The sequence below is a fragment of the Vulpes vulpes genome, chromosome 9 (assembly GCF_048418805.1).
Source record: "Vulpes vulpes isolate BD-2025 chromosome 9, VulVul3, whole genome shotgun sequence".
In the NCBI taxonomy this organism is placed as follows: Eukaryota; Metazoa; Chordata; class Mammalia; order Carnivora; family Canidae; genus Vulpes; species Vulpes vulpes.
The window spans coordinates 90,028,115-90,049,180 of NC_132788.1; the positions used below are offsets into that span (position 1 = coordinate 90,028,115).

General features: G+C 36.2%; 1 protein-coding gene across 5 annotated transcripts in view; it reads left to right on the forward strand.

The window, feature by feature from the left end:
- SFMBT1 (Scm like with four mbt domains 1) overlaps positions 1–21,066 on the forward strand; it is a 122,761-nt gene that overhangs the window by 65,969 nt on the left and 35,726 nt on the right. For all 5 annotated transcript variants that reach the window (XR_011994389.1, XM_072720817.1, XM_072720816.1 and 2 more), the window contains 3 exons: positions 1,414–1,568; positions 8,876–8,970; positions 14,293–14,533. Coding sequence is in view for 4 of the 5 variants with exons in the window: in XM_072720817.1 (XP_072576918.1) it covers positions 1,541–1,568; positions 8,876–8,970; positions 14,293–14,533 (364 nt within the window). In the remaining variant the exon portion in view is untranslated. The remainder of the gene's footprint in view (positions 1–1,413; positions 1,569–8,875; positions 8,971–14,292; positions 14,534–21,066) is intronic.

The following is a 21,066-nucleotide window of genomic DNA, read 5'->3' on the forward strand; positions in this document are numbered from 1 at the left end:
CAGGGAACCTGACGTCTCCAGGATCACGCCCTGGGCTGAAGGCAGCGTTAAACTGCTGAGCCACCCGGGCTGCCCCTTTAACTCTGATTTTTAAATGTGGATCAGTTACATATTTTTGCCCATTTTTCTTTGTTGTTGTTGTTGAATTACAGGAGCTTTATATGGAAACAAATCCATTATATTTGCTAATATTTTTACCTATCTCCTTTGTCTTATTCATTTATTTTTAGTAAAGTATAATTGACAGATAATATTGTTAGTTTCAGGTGTACAACATAATGATCTGATGTTTGTATGCATTGCAAAATGGCCACCAAAATCAGTCTAGTTAATATCCATTACTATACATAGTGAATAAAAAATCTCTTTTCTTGTGATGAGAACTTTCAAGATATACTCTGACCTTTAAATTTTATTTATGGTGTCTTTTGCCACGTAGAAGTATAATGCTTGTATGTTGTCTTTGCTGTCACTCCCTTATGGTTTCTCTATTTGGGTCCAGAGTGATCTTTTTTAAAACACAGATTTGATCATTTCCTTTCTATGCTTAAAGAAATCCTCAGTTGCTTCCCATTGAGAGACAGTAAAATACAGTGCTTGAGGACATGGAATACAGACAATTTGCTTGGTTTAAAACTTGCTTCTCTTACTTCCTTGCTGTGGAGCACTGCAAGGTCAAGTACCTACCTGTTTTGTGCCTGGACAGAATGAGGAGGAACTACAAGTGGGAATGAAGTATTTTTTTTCCGAGTAATGGAAATATTCTAAAACTGGGTATAGTGGTGGTGACACAACTCTGTAAATTTACTCAAAACTATGGATTTATACACTTTTTAAAGTGGGAAATTTTGGTATGTGAATTATAATAAAGCTGTTTAAAAAATAAATGGTTTTAGAGTTTATTTTGGAGAAGTTTCCTTTATAATTGTAGACTAATGTACTTGATACTTTTTGGTTCTGCATTATATTTTAGATAAATGGAATGAAAAACTAGATAAAGTAATATATCCTTAATCTTATTCATTGGATAAGACAGCATTGAAAGCTACCTTTTCCCTTCAGGAATTCATTAGGAGTTAGAACTTTTATGGGTAGGAGTCATGGTGCTAAATATTACAATCTAAGGTTAAAGAATGGTGATTCATACAATGTTAGTCTTCGTGATTTTTTTTTTTTCGTGATTTTTAGATACCAGGATCTTGATAGTGCTGTGTCTGCATATACACACACACTCACACTTATATTCATAGTCTCCAAAATTAGGAAAAGTATCCATCTTTTCTCTAATCCCCTCTATTCTGCCAATGTGTTTTTGTTTCATGTGCCCTCCCAATTCACTGAAGTGACAGGTCTTATGAATCAGTAAACACGCTTGGACTTCAGGCTGTTTATGTGTTATTTTTGATTTTCCAGTACTTTCATTTGGACCCCTGGATGCCCATTGAACAGATGCTTGAGAGCTGCAGATAATCTTCAGATCATAGCAGAACCATAACGCCTGTCCTTTGTGTGGGGAGAAGACAGCCCATGTTCTGTGGAAATGAACGGGGAGCAGCAGCTTGATGCAGGTATTGGTTTTGCTGAACAGAATTCATTTTTCATAGTGTAGAACTCTACTTACCTGTGTTCTGTTGACTTGTCTTTCTACCACTGAATGGGAAGGAAGCTCTTTGAAGATGTGAGTTCTTTCTCTGTCCCTATGAGAGAACCTTGCACCAAGGGTATCAAAATATTTGTTGAAGAAGCAAATAACTTTTATGAACAGACATTTTAAAAATTTTTTTAATTTTGATAGTTACTTTTGAATTATTTTGAAATAATTATAGATTCATGAGAAGTTGCAAAGATGGTACTAACAGGTCCTGTGTACCCTTCATCCAGTTTCTAGACTAACTGGTTACATCTCATGTAAGTATAGTACGATATGAAAGCCAGGAAATTGACAGATGTATGATGTGTATGTAGTAGATTCCTGTAACCATCACCTCAGTCAAGATACAGAACTGTTCATTACCAGAAAGAGCTATTCTCTCCTACCCCTTCATCTACCCCACACTTTCCCCCAACCTTCTCTTACCTCAGACAGCTGTTAGTCTATTCTCCATGTCATTTCAAGAATATTACATATATAGAATCACATAGTGTATGGCTTTTCGAGATTTGCTTTTTTCCACTCAAGATAATGCCCTTGAGAGCTATCCCAATTCTTGAATGCATCAGCAGTTCCCTTTTATTGCTCAGTAGTATTCCATGGGTGTCCTACAGTTTGGTTAACCATTCATCTATTGTATTTTGGTTGCTTCCAGTTTTTAGCTATTACAAATAAAGCTGCTCTTTATTATATACATTTATTATATTTATACATAATATTATAATTATGTACTATATAAATTTATTATATAAATATATATTATATATACATGTATATTATATACATATATTTATTATATACTTATTTTATGTAAAATTTCATTTTTCTGGGGTTAACGCCCAGGAGCACAATTGCTGGATTATATGTTTAATAAAGAAATGGCCAAACTACTTTCCAGAGTACATTCTTACAAGCAATGGATGAGAGATTCAGTATCTTCACATCCCCTCTGCCTTTTGGTGTTTCACTCTTTTTCAAGTCATTTTTTTATTTGTATATAGTGTTTTTGAATGTATCTCTTTGTATGGCTGTTTAGTGGTTGCCCTAAAACTATCTATTTAGGTATAACACTACCTATATATGACTTACCATACTTTACTGGTGTCATCATTTTATTAATTTGAGCCAAGTGTGGAAATTTTACCTACTTTTATATCTCTTTACCTTTATAATTGGCTTAAATATTTTCTCTACAGATTTTGAGAACCACATTAGACACTGTTAAAATTTTGCCTCAATTGTCAAACATAATTTAAAGTTAGGAGGAGAAGGAAAATGTATTCTTTCAATATTTTTACTCTTGATATTGTCCCTTTCCTGATTTTCTAAGATTCCTTCTTCTATCATTCCATTTCTGTTTTATAGAATTTTTTTAGCCTTTTTTTTTGGCGGGGGGGGGGGGGTTGATCTGCTGGTGATAAAGTATTTTACTTTCCTATGATAGTGCCTTAATTTCCCTATTCATTATTGAAGGATATTTTTACTGGAAATGGAATTCTGGGTAGAAAATTCTTTTCTTTCATCTCTTGAAAAATACTGTGCCTTCTGGGCTCCATGGCTTCCAATGAGAAGTCTGCTGTCATTGGAATCACACATATTCACCTTAAGAGAGGTATTGTTTCTCTTGCTGCTTTCAAGTTTTTTTTCTTTGTCTTCAGTTTTCAGAAGTTTGACTCTTGGTGTATCTTTGCACATATTTCCTTGGGTTTATCTTGTTTGGAGTTTTCTTAGTTTCTTGAATCTTACATCTTTTGTCAAAATTGGAAATTTTTCAGCCATTATTTCTTCAAATACTTTTTCAGCCCTGTTCTCTTTCTCTTTTTCTGGGACTCTGCTGACACTAGTGTTAGATCTTTTATTGCTGTTCCATAGCTCCTTGAAGCTTTTCAAATTTTTTTCAATGTTTTCTTTTTTTTTAAAATAACAAATTTATTTTTTATTGGTGTTCAGTTTGCCAACATACAGAATAACACCCAGTGCTCATCCCGTCAAGTGCCCCCTTCAGTGCCCGTCACCCATTCACCCCCACCCCCCGCCCTCCTCCCCTTCCACCACCCCTAGTTCGTTTCCCAGAGTTAGGAGTCTTTATGTTCTGTATCCCTTTCTGATATTTCCTACCCGTTTTCTTTTTTATTCAATGTTTTCTTTCTGTTGTTTAGATTGGGTGTTTTCTTTTGCTCTGTCTTTAATTTTAGTTGTTCTTTCCTGTCTTTCTTATTCTGCCAAGGAGCTTACCATGGAGTTTTCTTAAGGTTACCATATTTTCAATTCCAAAATTTCTATTTTGAGCAAAGAGGGATGAGGAATGGGAATAGCCCCAACTTAAGCCACAACCCTGCTCTTCTAACCAAGTCCAGTGGCTTGTCTTGAACAATTAACTTTTCAGTTTGTTGTGTGCCTTCAGGTAATTTGACAACTTTGAAATGCTTGATTTTCATCGTTTTTAGCCAGTGTTTTGCTATTTTTCTGGGAAAGTGGGTTCACTGAGGTATTCACTCTGCCATTTAAGAAGTTGATTTGTTTTGTTTTTAAAGAATTTATTTATTTATTTATTTATTTATTTATTTATTTATTTATTTATTTATTTATGGCAAAGACACAGGCAGAGGGAGAAGCAGGCTTCGTGCAGAGAGCCTGATGCGGGACTTGATCCTGGGACTCCAGGATCACGTCCTGGGCCGAAGGCAGGTGCTAAACCACTGAGCCACCCAAGGATCCCCGATTTGTTTTGTTTTAAATATTATTGTTAATTCGTAGATTTAAAGTGCATGCATGCACGTGCACAAACACACGTACAATACACACACACACACACACACTTGATGAGTTTGATTCCATCACTGTTTTCATTCATTTGATGATCAAACTGCCCTATTCTAGAGCAATGAGAGTTTTCTCAGATTGGTTCCCTGTTCTTTTGGTGTGATGTCATGTATCTTTGATAGTTCTAGTCCTTGCTTTCTAGTGTAGTAAGATTCCTGGGTACTTCTTGCATATTTTCTGACCCAAACTTACAATATACCGTTTCTCTGGGAAACTGTGTATTTTTTCCTTTTTAACAGTGGATGTAATATTTCAAGATCTCAGTCTGGGTGCTGGGATGCTCATTGATACTAGGTTGTCATTTCTTAGAGGCCTTATCCATAGACATAGCTAGAAACTATCTTCAAGATCTTCAAGATCTTCAATCTTCAAGAGAAAAGAAAATTAGGTGGCTTCATTTTATATTTACAATTTTAATTTAAAATTACAAGGCTTTTACTTCTTTGGTTTATACTTGTATCTCTTTCCTTTTGGAACTGTGTTGTTTCATAATGTTAATATCATCCCTTTCTTTTTTTTTTACCCTATAATTCTGTAATTTTTTCAACAGTACTAACATTCCAAGTATTAATAAGATAACAGTGTGAGGTTTAAAATTTCTTTATGGTTTTTGCCTTTAAGTATATTCCACTGGGATTTGCAGATATTATATTTTTAATATGACATGAAGTACTCGTTTTCCTTGTGGTTATGTCACCAACAGGCAAGTTTGTTTCAGTTCATTTTTAGTTGGAATTTTTTTCTTTTGATTTAAAGTTGTTTAAAGTATCTATATAGTCAAAAAGTCAAAATTATGTAACAACATTCCCGTTTTTCAACTGATACTGTTCTTCCTTTTTATTCTTCTCCATATACACAATTTGTTCCTATTATTTTATTCTTCTGCTTTTCATTTAAAAAATATAAACAAGTATGTGTGTGAGTGTATACACTTATATTCATATTCATATCTCTTATATACTGGAGATTATCCCACACCAATATGTAGTAATCCTTCTCTCCTTTTTATAGCTGTATAGATGTATATACCATATTTTATTCAGCCAGTTCCTTATGATGGACATTTGGATTGTTTCCAATTTTGGTATTACAAATAGTGCTACAATGAATAGCTTTGTACATGTGTCTTTTTGTATTTTTGCCAACATATCTTTGGGATAGATTCCTATAAGTGGGATTGCTGGATCAAAACGTAAATACATATGTATTTTGCTAGATATTGCCAAGTTCTCTTTCCCTAGGGTTGTGTCCTTATGTTTTACCTGCTTAACTACAGCCTTACCATAGAGTATGTTGCAAACTTTGAAATTTTTTCTAATATGATACTTCAGTGTATCTTCATTTCATTTTCTTTTAAAAATGAGTAAATTTGCATCTTTCCATATATTTATTTATTTATTTATTTTTCTTTCCATATATTTAAGGACCATTTGCATTTCTTTTTGATAAATTCTTTTTTCAGGTACTTTGCTCATTTTTCTAACAGATTATTTGCTTCTTCTTGGCTTTTTAGTAGTTTTTAATTTATGAGAGATTTTAGTTCTTTAATTCATTCTTTTTAATGGTGGTGGTGTTTATTTTTTTATTGTAAATTAGCATGCTGTTTGAGGGAGAAGATTCCTAGCTAAGGACCATGAATGTTCTTTCCTAGCTAAGGCCCATGGATGTTCAGCCTTATCATGTGCTAGTAACGGAAATTGACTTTCTACTGCCCCATACGTCCAGGATGCTCCCAATGTAGTCTCTGAGGGCTTGTTACATTTCTGGTGAAAAATCTCAAATGCATGAAAACAACTGGAAAACAATATAATAAACACATGTATAAAATTGAATGGAAAACAATATAACAAATACTTGTGTGTGGTACCTATGTGAAGAATTGATTTTAACCTGGTCTAGTATTTGTTTCCATTTTTTTATTCCTGTAAAATATCCTTAACACAAAGTTTACCATTTTAACCTTTTTTAGTTGTACAGTTCAGTAGCATAAAGTTCATGTTGTACAACCATCACCACAGTGATCTCCAGCACTTTTTCATCTTCCCAAACTGAAACTTTGTAGCTATTACACAATAATAACTCCCCATCTCCCTTTCTCCCCAGTCCTTGTGAGCCACCATTCTCTTTTCCATCTTGGTGGATTTGATAGCTCTAGCTCTTGCATATATATGTAATCATACAGTATCTGTCCTTTTGCAAATGGCTCACTTCACTTAGCATCATGTCTTTTGGTTTATCCACGTTGTCATATGGTCCAGATTTCCTTCCTTTTTAAGGCTGAGTAATATTCCATTGTATGTATACACCACCTTTTATTTATCCATTTATGTTTTTATGGGCACTTGGGTTACTTCCACCTTTTGGCTATTGTGACTGTTACTGCTACAAACATTTGTGTACAAGTATCTGAGTCCTTGCTTTCAATTCTTTGGGGTATATACCCGGAAGTGGAATTGCTGGATCATAGGGTAATTGTATTTTTAATTGAGAAACTACCATATAGTTTTCCACCATATAGTTTACCATATAGTGGCTACACCATTTTACATTCCTAGACCAGCAGTGCACATCCGTGTCACACTTACATTCTGCTTTTTTGGATAATGGTCATTCTAGTGGGTGTGAGTTGTGTCTTACTGTGATTTGATTTGCATGTCCCTTATGATTTTGAACATCTTTTCATGTGTTGTTACCTCCTTTTTTTTGAAAGAAATAAAACCTAATAGAGTTTGTCTCTTTTGTACTTCTCTTCTTTTTTTTTTTTTTTGTACTTCTAATCCTGTTTTCTCCTCTCATCTCCAAAGGTAGCACTGTTGAAGTTGATGTATATTGTTTCCACCGTTGTTTTTATACTCTTATTAATATGCATGCATTTATAAACATGATACTGCAAAGTTTGCTTTGAAATCTTAACTGTATCATCTTATGCCCTTCATTCTGCACCTGCTGTTTTTATTCAATGTGGGTTGGTTGTTTTTTGAGATTTATCTATGTCAATTCTAATTCATTCATTTCAACTGCTATATACTACTACTTTATTGTAGAATTGCTGTAATTTATCTCTTTTCCTATGGATTGCTTTTGTCTGGTGCTATTACAATCAGTGCTGTGGCGAGCATCCTCCTTGTGTTGTGTGAAGCATAGGCTCCTCTAAGGTGTACTCATTCAGCAACTGTTTATTGTGAACTTGCTACTGCCAGGCATTGTTTTGAACAGTGGGGATACATCAGTAAAAAAAAAAAAAAAAAAAAAACCTACTCTTAGAGAGTTTATGTAAATTGGGATTATTGGATTATTGGATTCTGGAATATTTGAGTCTTTGCCCACTCAACAAAAATTTATTGAGTCTTCTGTGACAGTTATAGTAGTGACCAAAACAAAGTCCTGCCTTGATAGAGTTTACTTTCTAATGGGGAGGATAAAACGATGTATGGCATACTGTCAAGTAGGACTGAATGTCTTTAAGATAATGAAAGCGGAGTCTGGGGTTTCTGCTTTAGATAAGTACTGATGGAAGGCTTTTCTGGAGAGAAGAGGTTTGAGAAGCTTGAATGAAATGAAGTTGGGAATGACACTAGGGAATGAGTCTTTGAGCTAAGAAAATGAATGCAGAGGAGGCTTTGAGGAAAGAATATGATTAGAGAAGAATAGTAAGAATCCCAGGGTCACTTGAGTGCAGGGAACAAAGAAGGAGCTGGTTGGGGATGAGGTGGCAGGGAAGGTAGCCAGAGGCCAGACCATGTTGGGCCTTTGCAATTCCAAAGAGTTTAGATTTTATTATAATTGGGATTAAAAGGTGAAAGATATAGTAGTTAGGTCTTGGACTAGAGAGAGAGAGTAATAGAAATGGTAGAAAGTGGTTAGATTTGAGATATATTTTAAAGGTATAGTACCTACAGAATTTTCTAGTGGTTTTGATGCAAGATGTGAAAGAAAAGTTAAAAAACAAGGATAACCCCACATTTTTGGATTGAGCCAAAATATAGGCTGGTGATGTCTTTTACTTACTTGGAGAGTACTAAGGAAGAGTCAGGTTGAAAATTTAAGTTTGAAATGCCTATTAAGTATCTTAAATAGTTAGCAGTAGATACCAAATTATAGTCCAAAGTGATTATAATAGTTACACTCTCACCAGCTTTATAGAATCCCATTTGGGTGAATTCCTGATGGATTCCAGCAGGAGATAGCATGTCACACTTCTGTGTTGTTGGGATTCATTGATACTCAATATAGTAAAGGATCCTGCCATTTAAAAAGAACACATGATTATTTTGTGTGTAAAATCAATTAACTTGTGAAGTAAATTGTATAAGTTAGGGCTACTAAGTTTATGTTTTTATACCTTAATTTTTTTTTAAATTGGGGCTCATCTGTTTCCTTTTGTTTTGATATTAATTCTAGATGCTGGATCTGGTGTGGAAGAAGTGGAATTAAGCTGGGAAGATTATCTAGAAGAGACAGGATCCACTGCAGTTCCCTATGGATCTTTTAAACATGTAAGCCAGTAACTATTTGTTTTACTAACTATATCCTATTCCTTTGACTCACTGTACCATCAGAGAATTTAGAGTTATTTTAAGTTGGGGCACTTGAAAGGATTTGAGTGCTTTTTCCTTTTCCTTCCTGCTGCCACCCTCATTAAGAAAACTGGATGTATTTTATTTCTTTTAATATTATTTATAAGTAATCTCTACACTCAACTTGGGGCCTGAATTTACAGTCCTGAGATCAAGAGTTGCATGCCCTACTGACTGAGCTAGCCAGACGCCCCTAGACATATTTTAAAATCCTTTTTGGTTTTGTGTATTTTCTGCCACTCAATGCAGGACTTGTCTTTTTGAGAAGTCATGAATACTCCTTATTTTTGTCAAGAAAAACCCTCATTAATTGAAGAAAGTGGTTTATTTTCTTGCACTTTGTTTTATGACCATTGGTTTGCACATTGAAAGGAATTTCAGTAACATGTTGAGCAGAAACACAAGCAGTATCATACAGTGGATCATATTAGTGGCCAGTGCAGCATAGTTTTATGCTCTAATAGCCCAGTTTAATTCTTCAGCCTTTGACAACTTATTTGCCCTGTGTAATGCTGGTAGAACATAAGAAAATACTCCAATTCAGACCTAGTTTTTTAACCTGTTCACTTACACTCCCTCTTAAGACACAGAGTTATTGATTCTATTGATTTCATGTTTGTCTTAGTCTTTTCAGGCTGCCATAATGAAATACCATAGACTGGGTGACTTAAACAACAGAAATTTGTTTTCTCACAGTTTTGGAGACTAGAAGTCTGAGATCAGGTTGCCATTATGGTTAGGTTCTGGTGAGGGCTTTCTTCCTGGTTTGCCTCCTCATTGTGTCCTCACATGGCAGAGAGTGAGAAAACATGCTCTCTGGTGTCTCTTCTTATAAGCACATTAATCTTACTGGATCAGGGCTCCACTCTTAGGGGCTCATTTATCCTTTACTACCTCCATAAAGATGCTATCTTCAAATACAATCACATTGGGAGTTAGGATTTGAAATAGGAATTTTGGGGAGACACATTTCAGTCCCAAAGCAGTGTTCAACAGGGCATAGTTCCTTTGTTCTAGGATTTGGGAAGACACAAATGCTCACTTAGAATTGTTTGATTTTGTGAAGTTGAACCATATTCTTTTTTTTTTTTTTTTATGATTTATTGATTCATGAGAGATACAGCAAGAGAGAGACAGAGACACAGACAGAGGGAGAAGAAGGCTCCATGCACGGAGCCTGATGTGGGACTCCATCCTGGGTCTCCAGGATCAGGCCCTGGGCTAAAGGTGGTGCTAAACCGCCGAGCCACCCGGGTTGCCCTGAACATATTCTTATAGGTGTTTTTATAAGCTGAAGAGTCATGCTGTTTTCAGTTTGTTTTATAAAAACTCAGTCATAATAGTTGTCCTTTCTAATTTTTAGTTCCCTTATGTCTTTGTTAAATTGAAGTGTGTATTTTAAGTATTTTAAGTAAGAATTTCATTTTATATTGTATTGACTAATCTTTTATAATCGTTTTCAGTATTTTTTAACATAGTCTCTTTGTGATCATGTAATATCTTTGAAATCTTTTTTTAATGTTATTACTAATCTAATAATGTATTTATACAAGCTTGTTTATTTATACCAAAATGAAGATAGAGGACGAATTTTCTAACTAAAACTCTAGATCTAAAAAGACATCATTTTAAAGAGATAGATTCCACCTCTTTGAATGACAAAGCAACAAGGAGAATGAAAAGTAGATGTATACTCTCTCATCATCAAATGTAGAAAATATTTGTAAGCTTGAATCAGTATATGGTGAAGGGCTGCCAAATACAGTGAAAATCAGGCACTACTATAGGAAGATGCTGAGAAGGGGTGTTGGTGGATAGCTGATCACGGGCAATATTGGTAGTACTCAGATCTCCAGGGAAATGGAGGTGGATGTGCAGGCTACTGGCAAGAGTTGTATAGGACCCAATTTGGAATAAAGGAGGGAGGGAAGAGAGGGCTAAAGAAGAAATAAGAGGTAAAACCACATTTGCAAAGAGGACAGGTCTAAGATAGTAAAACAATTTTCCTTATGGTATGTGTCTTATGGAGAAAATAGCACCAGCTTTGGAAAAGGCACTACGCTTTACCTGGGTCTTCTAGAACAAAAGCTTTAAGCTGCTAGGGGAAGGGATGCAAACCCTGTTAACCCCAGGGTGCAGGTCAAGATCTACTGCAGACTGGAGATAGAACAGAAGAAATAAAAGCCGCCTGTCCCTGAGAGAAGGGTAGAAATATGTATTGGAGCATTGGAGGTCCTCTACAGTTGGGTGAGGGGTAAGATCACTGAGAAGTTCCCACTCCTAAGACTCAGGACACAGAATTTGACTGAGACTGAGGCTGAATCTCAGAGAATGTCCTTTTCTGCTTGTCCTCAACCACCAAGTTAGGAAATGCTGGGTAACAGAGGTCTATTTGTAGGAGAGAGGCAAGAGTGTGGAGAGAGTGGTCTCTGAGATGCAGTCACAAAGAGAAGACCTCAGTCTTCTGTGAGCAGTAAATATTGAGGAAAAAAGCACTTTGCAAATGAGTCTTAAATAGAAAATTATCTTTTTTTTTTTAAAGAAAATTATCTTAAATAGAAAATGCTAATATGTATTTTGGAGCCTCTGGTATACTGTGAATAAACAACAACAAAACCCAAATCCAGTTCCACTCCTAACTACATTGACTTGACTTTCTCCCTCAAACTTAAGGCCAAAAAAGAAATATGCCCATTTCCAGGCATAAATCCTATTTGCCTCAATCTGTTTTTTAAAAGATTTTATTTATTTATTTGAGAGAGAGAGAGTGCGCAAGCAGGGGGAGCCATAGGCAGAGGGAGAGGGAGAAGCAGGTTCCCCCGCTAAACAGAGAGCTTGACATGGGGCTCCATCCCAGGACCATGACCTGAGCCGAAGGCAGATGCTTAACCAACTGAGCCACCCAGGTGCCCCTCTTTGCCTCAGTCTTGATTATTCTATACAGGATATCTGGCTTTTAACCAAAAATTATGAGACACATGAAGAAGCAACAGAAAAACAGCAAACTGTCAAGAGACAAAGCACTTAACAGAACCAGACTCATAAGGCCCAGGTATTGAAACTATCAGACTGACAATTTTAAATAACTATGAGTAGTAGGTTAAAGGCTCTAGTAGAATAGGTGGACAAACATGTGTGAATAGAAAAGGAATTTCAGTAGTGACAATCACTATTAGAAAGAATCAAGTGGAGGGACACCTGAGTGATTCAGTGGTTGAGCATCTGCCTTAGGCTCAGGGCGTGATCCCAGACCCTGGGATTGAGTCCTGCATCAGGCTCCCCACAAGGAGCCTGCTTCTCTCTTTGCCTATGTCTTTTCCTCTTTCTCTGTGTCTCTCATGAATTAATAAATAAAATATTTAAAAATAAATAAATAAAAAAGTCTAATGTTTGTGTAATTGGAATCTCAGGAGAGAAAAGAGAGAAAGTGAGGAAGATATATTTAAAAAGCATAATTCATCACAGTAGCAGAATAAAGGGAAAAAATCACATTATCAACTCCATATATAGAGAAAAATATTTGGTAAAATTCCATACCCACTCGTGATACAAAAACTCTCAGTAAACTATAGATGGGAATTTCTTTAATTTGCTAAAGGATAGACTTTTTTACAAAAAGTCTACAGCAAACTTTATTAATAGTAGTATGATGCATACTTTCTTTTAAATATGTAACAAGATAAAAACGTTGCTTAACATGACTTCTATTTGATATTAGAGGTTCTGGCCAATATAATAAGCTAAGAAAAACAATTAAAATGTATAAGGACTAGGAAGAAAAGAAAAAATGTCATTTATAGAGGAATAAAATAATTTACAGATACAAAGTTAATGACTAACTTTAGCAAAATTATTAATTACAAGGTAGCATAAAAAATCTATTATATTTACAGGGGCACCTGGGTGGCTCAGTCGGTTGAGCCAACTCTTGATTTCAGCTCAGATCATGATCTCAGGATTTGTGAGTTGTGAGATTGAGCCCCACGTTGGGCTCCATTCAGGTGTGGAGCCTGCTTAAGATCCTCTCCCTCTCCCTCTCCTTCTGCCTCTCTCTTGCCCCCTCTGTAATACATATATCCAGCTCTCCTTTGTTATTTATTTTTTACAGTATGGACTCATGGATATTGTTTAAATCTGTGGGTTATAATCCATTAGTCTTACTATTTATTTTATTACTCAAATTGTCCCTAATGTGACCATTGGGGGATCTTTCTAGTCGTCTCCCATCTCCCTTCCAATCGCCCCCATGATTTTTGGAGCATTTTCTTACTTTCTAACATCATAAGATATTCCATGCACATACTGTTTTCCCTACCCTAGAATTGGGATCACTTATTTCTCCATGGAGCCCATGTTCTTTTTTCGTTGGAGGATGGCATTTATAAATCAAGATTTATACGCTAAGTTTGCTTATTGCTAAGTATCATTACTTATAGTCCCTGTCAATTCACAGAGCTAGGAAATGTATTAACACACATGTACGTCCACATTTCTACTATTTTTCTATCAGTCATTGTGACCTCATTCTGACACCACTGATTCCAGTTCAGCACCTCAAGGTTCATTCTGGTCTTCTCTGCCACAGTGAGAAACATGGTTCTCATTTCCCACTATATATATATATGTATGTGTGTGTGTGTGTGTGTGTGTGTGTGTATTTAATCTTAGCATTCACTGAAGTAGTTCCAGAATTGCTCACCTTTGGCTTTGTGGTCATACAATGTATCATCTGAGTTAGGACTGTTTGAGAGAGAAACAAGGCATTATTTTTATTCAAGGATAGTAAACATAGACTGTTTCAGGGAAACTGGGAGGTGTGGCCCCCTACATATAGTACATACTATACTAATTCATTATCATCATAGCTTCTTTTGTCCTTACCCTTTTCTAGCTTTATGAATTTTTTTTGAAGGTTGTAGAAATTGCTCTTGAAAACATAATGTGTTGAAGGCTATTAAAATGGTGAACATTTAGTGATTTATGTGCTTAATAGAAAACATTTTCTATAATCATAGTTGGCTGCTTTGGTGAAAATACTGAGTTCTATTAAAATTCCTTTGGCTGTTCCCTGTTTTGTTTGGATCACTGCTGTGAGTTAGAATTGGAGTTTCTCAGGTTTCCCTTGAGAAAGTTTTATTTCATTTAGTGCCTCAGCATTGTAAGTCTTAAAAAAGAATTTTGGCTAAAGAAAATACTCATTTGGGATACTTTTCTGGTGGTTAGTAACATTTCCCTGTTCAGGTGGACACACGTTTGCAAAATGGATTTGCTCCTGGGATGAAACTGGAAGTGGCTGTGAAAACAGACCCTGAAACCTACTGGGTTGCCACCATCATCACCACCTGTGAGCAGTTGCTGCTCCTTCGCTATGATGGCTATGGCGAGGACCGGAGGGCCGACTTCTGGTGTGACATCAGGAAGGCTGACCTTTACCCCATTGGGTGGTGTGAGCAGAATAAGAAGACTCTTGAAGCCCCAGAAGGTAATAAGATACTTGCTGTTGAGACATGATGTGTCCACAACCTTGAGGTTTTCAATTCTGCCATCAAATAGGTTTTTCTAACTTTCTGGGGTTAGCATTTTGAATGAAAATATCTATAAGGAGTAATGCACATTTCCCTCTCTTTGAAAATTATTTTTTGGGCTTCATAAAGCCTTGGGTTTTTACGATACTCTTAGGGAACATGAGTTGCTTATCATCCTGTAAAGCTGTGAGGCTCTCTGAGTTTGGCACTTGTGGGTCTGTTTGTCTTTAAGTACGTTGGGCCAGATTGCTATGCTGTTAGTTCTCTTCTGATTTGACTGTCCTCTTTTCACCTCTAGGTGATCTGAGACCTATGAACTCTTAAAATGAGTTTACTGAAGTTCCCTTCCAGGAAAGAGCCTTACTGGGAATAGAATCCAAATTAAACAGGACAGAGACAGTAGGACAGAAGGAGAGGGAAGATCACATAAAGATGGAGAAAGAGGGATCCCTGGGTGGCGCAGTGGTTTGGCGCTTGCCTTTGGCCCAGGTTGCGATCCTGGAGACCCGGGATCGAATCCCACATCAGGCTCCCGGTGCATGGAGCCTGTTTCTCCCTCTGCCTATGTCTCTCCCTCTCTCTCTGTCTCTCTGTGACTATCATAAATAAATAAAAATTTAAAAAAAAATTTAAAAAAAAAGATGGAAAAAGGGAAAGAAAGCTTCAGGTTTAAGAGAATATCAGAGCTTATTTGTTTTCTTTCAGCTCCTTATTTTGATAGAATTTCAGATTTACAAAAAAGTTGCAAAAATAGCCTAGAAAATTCTTAGAGACTTTTTGCCAAGTTTACCTAAATGTTATGTTTTACCAAATTTATAGTATCCCTCCTTCTTCCTCCTTCCCTCTTCATACACAAACACATGTGTGACTTTTTAATAAACCATTTGAGAATCCGTTGTAGGCATGATGCCTTTTACTCATACCATAATGTACTTATCAGGACATTGGTTAACACTGGAAAATAACAAAATAAGGAAATTAACTTTGACGTAATGCTATTATTTCACCTGTATATCTTAATTTTTACCCATAATGATTTATTTATTTATTTAAAGATTTTATTTAGTTATTCATAAGAGACACACAGAGAGAGAGAAGAGAGGCAGAGACATAGGCGGAGGGAGAAGCAGGCTCCATGCAGGGAGCCTGATGCGGGACTTGATCCTGGGACTCCAGGATCACGCCCTGGGCTGAAGGCAGGCGCTAAACCGCTGAGCCACCCAGGGATCTCCCCATAATGTTTTTATAGTAAAAGGGAATCCTAGATCATGTGTTGCATCCAGTTGTCATGTCTCATAAGATTCCTTTAATCTGGAACAGTTTCTCAGACTTTGTCTCTCATGACTTTGACATTTTTGAAAGTTATGGGCCAATTTTCCCAGTAATATTGATCATGCCTTGTTTCTTTTCCTGGATCACATTGCATTTGATTGTCATGTCTCTTTAGTGTCCTTAACCTAACTCTGTGTTTCTTGGTGTTGATGTTGAAGAGTACAAGCCAGTTATTCTCTTAGAAGGTCCCACACTTTGGGTTTGTCTGATGTTTCCTTAGACTCTGATTGTGCACTTTTGGTTGGAAAAGTGCATAAGTGACTCAGTTCTTCTAAGGCACCAGTCATTATTAGGACATGTAACTGGTGATATTAACTTTTATCACTTGATTAATTGGGTGTATGCCAGGTTTTTTCAACATAAGATTACTTTTATACCTTCAAATTACTAAGTATCTTATAGGAAGATACTTTGAGTTAATGTAAGTATCTCATACTCTTCAAACTTCAACCCACTATTTTTAGCACTTGATTATTTTTGTCTGAAATGGTTATTACTCTAATGATTACCAAATGGTATTTTCTGTCTACATTTCATAATAGGCTTTCTACAATAGAAAGAGCTTTCCTTTTCCCCATTTACATACATATATGTGTGTTTGTCAGTGTAGACTTGTGATTCTTATTTTACTCAATAAGTTATAGTCCGTTACTGTCATTATTTATTTTGATGCTCACATTGTCCTCGAATTGGGAAGTGGGTATCCCTTTAAGCTGGCTAATATGTACTTTGTTATGTTCCCATCATTCTTTGAGTAATTTCTTTTTTTTTTTTTTTCTTTGAGTAATTTCTTATGCTGTAGCCCAAGAAGCTTTTCCTTGAAATCAGCCATTTCTCCAAGGAATCCTGGTTTCTTTTGGTGAAAAATGCTATTTTGAAATGAAGATTTAGGTGTTAGGGTCCTTGGGAGTCTGTGGGCTTCTAGCTGCCTTTTTATTTTTTTAAGATTTATTTATTTACTTAGAGCAGGGGAGGGGATAGAGGAAGAGGGAGAGAGAATTCTAAACTGAGCATGAAGCCTGACATGGGGCTCTATCCCAGGACCCTGAGATTAAGACCTGAGCTGAAACCAAGAGTCAGATGCTTAACTGACTGAGCCACCCAGGCGCCCCTAGCTGCCATATTTTTAAGCATTTTGTGAAAAAACATTGTAAGAGGAAGCTCTAGAGACATGAAGCTCTGACTGGCCTACCATTTCATCCTAGGAGTCTAGGAAAATTCATTTCATTTAAATGATTTTCATGGAGTATAAGGTTATTATAACAAAAGAGCAAGAGGGAGAGAGAGGAGAGAAGGATGGAATAAAATCATTCCAGAGAACTGTAACCACAAAAGAGATATGAACATTATGTCACATAAAAACATTTGAAAATCAGCAAAGAGATGGGATGCCTGGGTGGCTCAGTGGTTGAGCAGCTGCCTTCCGCTCAGGGCATGATCCCGGAGTCCTGGGATCGAGTCCCATTTTGGGCTCCGTGCAGGGAGGCTGCTTCTCCCTCTGCCTGTGTCTCTCTGCCTCTCTCTCTCTCTCTCTCTCTCTCTCTCTCTCTCTCTCTGTGTGTGTGTGTGTGTGTGTGTGTGTGTGTCTCATGAATAAATAAATAAAATCTTTAGAAAAAAGAAAAAGTAAAAGTTAGGCAAGAACTAGAAATAAAAAGATATTAGGAAGGAAGACTAAGTTAAACAGGAACAAATCTACCATGAATAATATCTGAAGAGAAATAGAAGATGAAAAGGAAGAAAAAATTTAAAATAAAAAGAAAGGAGGAAAGAAAAAAGACTTAGGGTAAAGTCCCCGAAGAAAACCATGACAATAAAATAATAAAATACTATAAACTTTCATTCAAGAAAACTTGACTGAAATAAAATAGGACTGAAAACACATATGGAAAGGGCTCACTTTGTACATGGGAAAATCAAGTGAGAGCAGCTCTATCAAGGTGTGTTCTAATGATGCTTGAACTTTAAAAATATAATCCCTTGGTTATTCAGGCAAAGGGTCTAAATTTCTTGAAAAGGGAAGAAAACCAGATTGTCATCAGATTAATTGACAATAATGCTTTATGACAAAAGATAGTGGGGTAACATCGTTAAGAGACAAGGGTTTGCATCTGGCCACACTGAACTTCAGGTATAAAGGCCATAAGCAGACAGGAAGGTGTGAAGACTCAGGAATAGTGTTCCTGTGAGCCCTTCCTAACACATCCACTGGGGGCTGAGCATTAAAAAACCAAGTGAATGAAGAGACATTAGTATAAGAACTGTTAATGAGACGTTATAAATATATGTGTAGCTGTAGAACTTGGAACTCAATGAAGATTACAAAGGAGACAGTATAGTATGTAATGGCTACCTCGTCTGATGGTATAGATACAGTGTAACTATAAAAATGAGAGGCAGCAAGAGGGAGGGGACATGTGCAGTGGTAAAGCTCACTCACTGCCTTTTCAAAAAACCAGCTTTACTGCAGAGTAATTAAACTAATTACCTTATAAATGTTAATCGAGTATAAAAGACTATTACCTGAAATGAGATTGTGAAGAAGAGGAGAAAAAGAAGTTTTGGCTAATGTTAGTATTGTTTATAGAACAAAGAAATGGAAAATAGTCCAAAAATAGAACTAAAGTGTTATATAAAGGTGTTAGTATATACTGAGATAACCAGAAGAACAAAAACACAAACTTTTCTAAACGCCAAAAGATAGATTTTAAAAAGAAAAAGTTTATGTTCAAATAAAATAGATCACATAGTGAGAGACTGTGCATACACACACACTAATGTATAATATTTAACAACATGACAGAATTGAGGCCATACTTCTTGATAATATCAATAAATGTTAATGGGGTTAGTCTTCTATTAAAAGTAAAAGAACAGTTCAGATTGGTTCAGAAAGCAAAACCTACTTCTGTGCTATGTTCAGGAGACCCACCTAAATGGAGAGATTCTGAAAGGGTTAAAATATAAGGATAGACAAAAATACATAAAAATCAAATCACATGGAAAAGAAAGTAGTGTCAGTCTTGGTATTTCACAAAGGTAGAATTCAGATCAGAAAGCATTATAAGAGACAAAAGGGTACTTTATGATGATGAAAGCTGCAGTGCATGGTAAAAGAAAATGGGGACCATCTATGGGGACCAACACTACAGCTAGGGAGTGTTCTCCAGGATATCTTGTTTTATGAAAAGAGAAAAATGTGTATAGAATGAAGGAGAGGGAGAGCATATGAATGTATATATGTGAGGTTTATTTTAAAAAAATAAAAGAATAAATCTATTTTTTAAAAAAAGATTTATTTTTTAAACTTTTTATTTTACACATGAGAGACAAACAGAGAGAGGCAGAGACATAGGCAGAAGGAGAAGCAGGCTCCCTGTGGGGAGCCCAATGCAGGCCTCAATCCCAGGACACTGAGATCATGCCCTGAGCTAAAGGCAGTCGCTCAACCACTGAGCCACGCAGGCATCCCCCAAAATAAATCTATTTAAAAAGTTACCTATGGGGACACCTGAATTGGCTCAGTGGTTAAGTGTCTGCCTTCAGCTGGGGTCATGATCGCAGGGTCCTGGGATCGAGTCCCACATCAGGCTCTTTGTAGGGAGTCTGCTTCTCCCTCTGCCTATGTCTCTGCCTCTGTGTGTATGTATGTGTGTCTCATGAATAAATAAATAAAATCTTTAAAAAAATGCTATTTGAACCTTGCTCCCACTTAAAAAAAAAAAAAAGTTACCTGTGAGGAAGGAAGGGAATGGAATTGGGCGGAGGGGGAGGGAAAGAAGCTAGATTTTTTAATTGTACCTATTTTGTAGATTTGAATTTGAACTATGTGTTTTATATAACTACAAAATTAAATTTTAAAGAAATTTCTGAAAAACAAAAACAAAAGCAGCATAAGAATATAACTGTATATAGAGATTGTGAAGTGATACTCAGAGAACTATTTCATTGACTCTCATATACAGTAATTTAAATGTACATCCCTAATAGGCATATATAACATAGCAACAACAAAAGTAAGCTATTTTCAGTAATCATTGTTGATGACAAAGTTGATGTTATTTTGAAATACTATTCGGGTATTGTGGGATGAAGTCATAATGAAATGTGTAATTGAGAGCTAGGGCTTTCAGCAGGAAAAAAAGGAAATAGAACTTGTATAAATGAAGTTAAGTAGAAACAACATCTTTGTGAATTTGTATTGGAAGTATCATTACGAACTCCTGATGTGATTTATGTCTTAAAAAAAGAGAAAATATTTCTTAGTTCTAGATACTGAGAAGGCCTTAGAAACACAAACTTAGTATAAAGAATATTTAAAAATGAGCACTCTCAGCACCCTAATTATGATCTCTAAATGCCATTTGACTTGAATAAATTAGAGCTCCTTGGAGATGAAGCTGATTCCTGGACTGGGGCAGGAAAGGTACAAGCTGAGCCTGGGGCACCATTCATACCAAAAGTAAGAAAGATGTCAGTGACTGTTTACTAGGGTCATGTCAGAAGAGATTCTTTCTGGTTAAAGACAAGACAGTTTGAGCATCAGTAGAATAATAGCTGCGATAGGCTGAAACATGTCATATATGATCTAGTCATTAATTTCCTAGTGAGACTTGTCAACAGAACTCTTATTGATTTCTTTTGGAAGATGCTAGGGAAGCCACTGATGATTTTGTAGGCCCAGTAAATATGGGGAAGATAAAGAGAGTCAAACATATATCCTGGCTTTTTTTGTACCTCAAGGTAATGAAGTAGTTGAAGAAGTGAAATTTTTCTTTAAAAGATATTTTGGTTAGTAAACTAAAAAGGGATGATAGAAAAATCACCTTATTGATTGATTGATTTTATTTATTCATGAGAGACACAGAGAGGCAGAGACATAGGCAGAGAGAGAAGCAGCCTCCCTGCGGGGAACCTGATGCGGGACTCAATCCCAGGCCCCCCGGATCACGACCTTAGCCAAAGGCAGACGCTCAACCACTGAGCCACCCAAGTGCCCCTAGGAATTGGCTTCTAAATATTCTGTGGTTGGGTGAGGTGGACTGTGTGAGAGTATAGATCATCAGGGATTGGCAAAATATCTGCAAAGTGCCAAACAATAAATATTTTAGGCTTTACAGGCCATGTGATCCCTCTTAATAGCTACCTAATGCTACCT